This window comes from Paramisgurnus dabryanus, chromosome 14, assembly GCF_030506205.2.
Source record: "Paramisgurnus dabryanus chromosome 14, PD_genome_1.1, whole genome shotgun sequence".
Taxonomy (NCBI): Eukaryota; Metazoa; Chordata; class Actinopteri; order Cypriniformes; family Cobitidae; genus Paramisgurnus; species Paramisgurnus dabryanus.
In genome coordinates, this window is record NC_133350.1 from 35,627,993 (window position 1) to 35,633,794 (window position 5,802).

The 5,802-nt window shown below is 37.7% G+C and overlaps 1 protein-coding gene across 1 annotated transcript; it reads right to left on the reverse strand.

Annotated features, from left to right (window-relative positions):
• Positions 1 to 1,607: 1,607 nt before the first annotated feature.
• Positions 1,608 to 5,475, reverse strand: LOC135758180 (uncharacterized). Its single transcript, XM_065273041.2, has 3 exons — positions 5,294 to 5,475; positions 3,575 to 4,661; positions 1,608 to 3,447 (listed from the first exon to the last, which is right to left on the reverse strand). The coding sequence occupies exons 1-3, from the start codon at positions 5,324 to 5,326 to the stop codon at positions 1,931 to 1,933; spliced, it is 2,637 nt and encodes an 878-aa protein (XP_065129113.2). The 5' UTR covers positions 5,327 to 5,475; the 3' UTR covers positions 1,608 to 1,930.
• Positions 5,476 to 5,802: the final 327 nt, after the last annotated feature.

Here is a 5,802-nt window from a genome sequence, read left to right on the forward strand (position 1 = left end):
GGAGGGCTTTTACGCAGTCACTGGAAGAGGTCAGCCCCTAGTGGCGTTTTGATAGGGATTCCCAATTCGTCGGTCACGACGTGACGTCGTAGTGACCGACTGAAAGGGAACGTCTCGGTTACGGATGTAACCCTCGTTCCCTGAAGGAGGGAACGGAGACGTCACGTCCCGTCGCCACAGGTGCTGCCACCTGCTGTTACGGCCGGTCACACTTTCCGGCTTTCTCAGCGAAAAAGAAGCTAATTTCCTTATTTGCACCTGCTGCTTATATACGCACCTGGCGGGGCGGCGCCAGCATTATGCAAATATCTCAATGCCAAGTTCATTGGCGTTTTAGTAGTATTCGAAGCAGATCGGTCTCTCTAAGCGAGTTCCCAATTCGTCGGTCACGACGTGACGTCTCCGTTCCCTCCTTCAGGGAACGAGGGTTACATCCGTAACCGAGACGTTTCACTGCATGAAAAGTGGAATTTTCGTCAGAATGTGGCAATGTAGATTGGCGTGAAACTCCAAGTATACGACTGCGCATGACAATTTGCAGGCAACATCGAAAACTGTCAGAAATGGTCAGAAATTGACTTGGGCCTTGCTTGGAAGTTGTCCCCCTTCCCCTAATTCTAGGGGAGGCTTTAACATGTAAATGAACATGCTGTGAGCTATACAAATGCAAATCAGGGTAGCAGCTGGGGGAGTTTTACTCAGGTGACATTCTGAGAGGTTTTAAACTTTGATTTTAAGAAAATCTCTTGTATCAGTATAGCCAAATTACAGACTCTTAAATTTTAGCTTGAATTAATTCATTTTTAAAGTATGCTACACTGTTAACCCAAATATTGTTTTAATTATATAAACATCACTTAATATTTTGAGTTTTGGACATGTACATTTAACTTTTAAGCATATAAAATGAATTAAACTAAAACATTCAAGTGAATGAACTTTATCAGTATATGTTGTAAGGAATACCCATTATCCTTTGTCCCTGAATATAATGATTATTTTAGCTTTTTTACAGAATTAAGAACTAATAAGAACTTTAACTACTTATACATTTGTTAAAATGTCATAGAGGTTTATGCTCTTATATTATTCATGTTGTTTAGTTGCAAATGATACATTACCATTTTTGTAACTGAAAGTCACCGTTCAGGTGATCAGTGTTTATTGACACAAACACCACATTGTATTGTATTTTTCTCCACAGTACTGACAATTGTTGTCAAAAACGCAGTTTTGTGTGTGTTTCAGGGGAAAATGAAGTTTATTCAATGATTGACTTAGTCATGAGTTTTGTGTTACAATACCATTTATAACACTAAGAGAATTATAAATATAAAATTTTAAGAATTATAAAAAATATTATAAAAATAGAAAATCTTTAAACTAAGTTAACTAAGCAGAGATGTTGTACAGAGTAATTCAAAATTAAGTTTAATGCACTTTCTGAATAATATTGTAATTATTAGAAATTTTAAGTTAAATATACTTGTTTTAGTTCACATTACTTATTTTTTTAGGGCAACCAAGTTTGTTCCAATTTTATTATACGGGCTAGTACAAATTATATTTAAGTTCAATGTTCATAATTTCTCAAAATATCTTTTGTGTTCATCAGAAAAAAGAAATTCATACAGGTTTAGAACAACATGAGGAGGAGTAATGATGACAGAATTTTCAATTTAAAGTGAACTATCCCTTTAAGTAGATTCAATTGGTCCAGGCTAACAGTGTAGATTAATTACTCTGCATGTCATTACCAATAACCACTATTAGGTAAAAAAAGATACACAAAACAATTTATTTCAACAATTTTAATAGTTTTAATCAGGCACAATTTGTACATTCTATGCAAACAACATCAAACAACATGTCAAAAACAACAAAATGTCTGTCCAGATGGGGATGAAGGAAGGAAACTTGTGCAATTACATCACAGTTCAAATACTGTGCATAGTGGCATGACTACAGTGACCTTTTCTTTGGTCTTGCTTAAATGCACAGTGGATGTGTGAACCACACATCTCCCAGCAATGCGCTCAACAGGCAGAAATGATGCTGGGTATGACAAGTCTGTTCCCTGACGCTCCCAAACTTCTATTGGCTTTCCATAAAAATGTCTGTCCGGATGGGGATGAAGCCAGGAAACTTGTGCAATTACATGTTTGAATGCAGTACCTTTTGAGACAACATTAACAACTATAAACTGCTTTATAATGGCTGGTCGTAGTTCGGCTAGAGGGTCAATGATGGGTTCCTCAAAACTGTTTGTGTTTCCACACCACTTAGCATATACATATGCTGACCTTTCTGCTCTAGATCCATCAATTGAGTAAGTTACATTCAGACATGTTACCCGTTTGCATGTCATGGCAAAACGGTCAACGTCAGTGACACAAGGGTACATCTGGTGATACATTGTCAATATTGCATGTCTGTCAGGCTCATCCAAGATTGTCTGGTGGAATGGAGTCAGAGGCACCACTGTGCAGTTTTCAAAGAGAAGTCTTTCTGCTGACACCAAAACACTGTGTTTCACATAAAGCATATCAGCTGTGTCATTGCATGACAAAGTCCCAACCATTTGTTTTCCTAAAATACTGCCAAATTCAGCCCCATATTCACATGTCCATGGCATACGAAGTTGTTGGCCCTGCAGAAATTGCCTCATAATCTGGACTTCAATTGCCCTGTTGTTGTTATTAAACTTTCCCAGTATTCCATTAAAACGCTCGAATGAAAAACACCAAAAAGAATAAACTGGTCCATAATCCAACATGCACTCTTTCAAATGAAGATGTAGATGCATGTTGGGGGTGCAGTGCAATGGGCCAAAGAGTTCGACAAATTTTGAGAGAAATGTCTGCAGGTATCGATCTGCTACTTCCAGTCTATTGATGGATATGACTCTGGAGCAGAGTATGATACAAGCCTGCACAAAGTCAAACCACATGTCATAGTGTCTGTTGTTGATAAGCCCCTTCAGACAAAACAGGGAGTAAATGGTTGTCCAGTTTTTCCACTGATCTGCTGTAAATCCTGTAAAGCCAGATGAAATTCGTAATGGAATTCTTCCAACCTCATAAGGTACTTTGATGCTTTCCACTCTAGCTTGAACTTCATCAAGGCTTTTTGTTGTTAAAATTCCTAATTCTGTCCACAGTCTGAATACATGTCTTGCGGTACCAAGGAGAAGGTTGTGCATTGGATCTATGACGACAAATCTGATGGCATCATAGTAACTCAAGCGGAAAAGTTCTGACCATCTAGCTCCATACTCGCGTTCAATTCTTTTCTGTTCTGCCTTTGTCTTTGCCCGTTTGGATAATCCAGCATAGTATATGTGATCCTTTGACGTGCGTGGCTCCCATGAAAACCTCTCAAATCCTGAGTAGTCCATTTTTTCACCAAATTCCTTCTTGCTAAATGTCTTCAAACACTTGTGACATCCTGCAAATGAAAATTAAATGCAATATGTTATACACACATATATTTATATTTGATTCATATATGATTTATTTATAACATTTACATTTATAGTTATGTATAGTAAAGACTGTTTGAATATTTCAATTACCTCTGTAAGCTCCATGTCCAACAAAGCCTCCACATTTTCGAGTTGCGGGGATATCTGATGAAAGACAAAGCAGAGCTGCTCTGTAAACCTGATGTCCTAAAAAAGAGTTGTCTTCCAGAATCACGCCATGCCAAAGTTCTTGAAGCTCATCAACTAAGGGGTCTAAGAAAGCATTTATATTTAGTGATGGCTCTTTTGGTCCAGGTATTAGTCCAACGAGAATCATATTTTCTTCCTTAAAACGGTCTTCACGAGGTAGATTCAAAATGACCAAGTAGATGGCTCCGACTGAATAAGGTGCATATTTGAAAGGTTGGAACCAGTCCACATTCAGCATCAAGGCCAAATTATTTGGCTCTGTTAAAAAAGGCTCTCCATTCACATACTGGTAATCCTGCCATACTTGTCCATCATACACATCTCCTAACACACCCTTTGGCATTTCCCGCTTTCGCCATTCTTCTAATTTCTCTTCAAATCCAGGTCTTTTAACAAGTCCTCCCAGAGACTGCACAACACTCTTGTAACAGTAAGAACGTATTGGATGGACATACTCTTCACCGCTCGAATATGTAGCCTTTCTTAGCAAGGCAGAGCCACATTTCTTCCTTAATGCAGACCTCTGCTGTGGGTGATTATAGAATGGGATGTGACCACAAGTCCTGCAAACCTTTGTACCATCCCGTCTGAGCTCATAGGTTTCAGTAAGCATGTACACTGTCATACATTTTGGACAAACCACATACTGTAAGAAGTCGTCACGAAGTATACCAGTCCATTTCCTCAAGGAGCATAAAGTCTTTGGAATGTTGCTTGAAAAGGCAGTGAGGGTATTAGCACAGAGAACATTTCCAATTATCCACATGAAATGTTTGATGCACAGAAGAAGTGATGTGATGGCATTATCAGAAATCTTGAAGGTTGATTGCCATGACAAAAGCATCATGGCAAAAAGTTTCATCAACAAGTGTTCTGGTTTTTCACTTCTGGACTGATCACTTCCATGCTCCTCCCCATCTTGTATGTGAGGATAGGCTTCACTCTGCTCCTCAGCAAGGATTTCCCCCTCTGCATCCACAAAGTCATCCTATGGAAATGTAAAGGACATATTTAAAACACATGCAATGCACAGACTCATCACCACCATTAAACCATTAGATATTGAAAAGCCCATCGTTAATATGGTCATTTGAGATTGAAAAGCCCATCATGAATATGGCCATTACAGATTGAAAAGCCCATCATGAATATGGCCATTACAGATTGAAAAGCCCATCATGAATATGGCCATTACAGACTGGAAAGCCCATCGTTAATATGGCCATTACAGATTGGAAAGCCCATCGTTTATATGGTCATTTGAGATTTAAAAAGAACACAATTAATATGGTCATTACTCATCAATATGGCCATTTGAGTATGAAAAGATTTGAAAACTTTAGTTTGAAAAGATCATGTGCATCTCAAACAGCTAGCTTTAGTGCAATGAACCAGTTAAGTACTTTGTGGGAACTTCATCCACTTCAACTTCATCTTAGGAATTTTATATACTTTATAAAGTGTGTTTAATACTTTAGTTGCTTTCATTAGTTAACTAACAGAAATTTGAGAGTGGAGAACAATCATGTGGTTGAAACATGTTAGGTTTTCCCGTTTCAGCTCTGGATTAGCATGTATTGAACTTTATACTAGTATATCCAAATGTAATTTCATGCTTACCACACAACAGGAGATGTCTTCATCATCTTGCATTGACTCTGAATCGCTGGAGTCCAGGAAAAGATGAATGCTTTGATCATCTGCTGTTTCGTCTGAAAAACAACAACAAGATATTGTTATGCATTAAAACGCGATATTCCTATTTAATTATAAATTACTATTACAATAACAACAACAGTGAAAATCAACCACATTTAACTAGGGGTCTCCAAACTTTTTGTTAGCAAGGGCTACCACAATGGATAAAACTTGCTGGAAGACTACTTTTTGATATAGTATATTCAAAACTTTTTTGTTTAACTTGTTGATTTTATTTTACTTGTTGATATGTTTTAGTATTGTTTAAAATATTGTAACATACGTAAACCAAGCAAAGCTAATATAAAAAATATGTAATTAAGCTCACCGTTGTCTGAACTGATATTTGCTGGGTGCGTTTCTTCAAATTCTTCAATCAATTCTTTTTCTGGGTCCTCGGAGTGCATTTCACTTCCACCAATCTCTCTAAC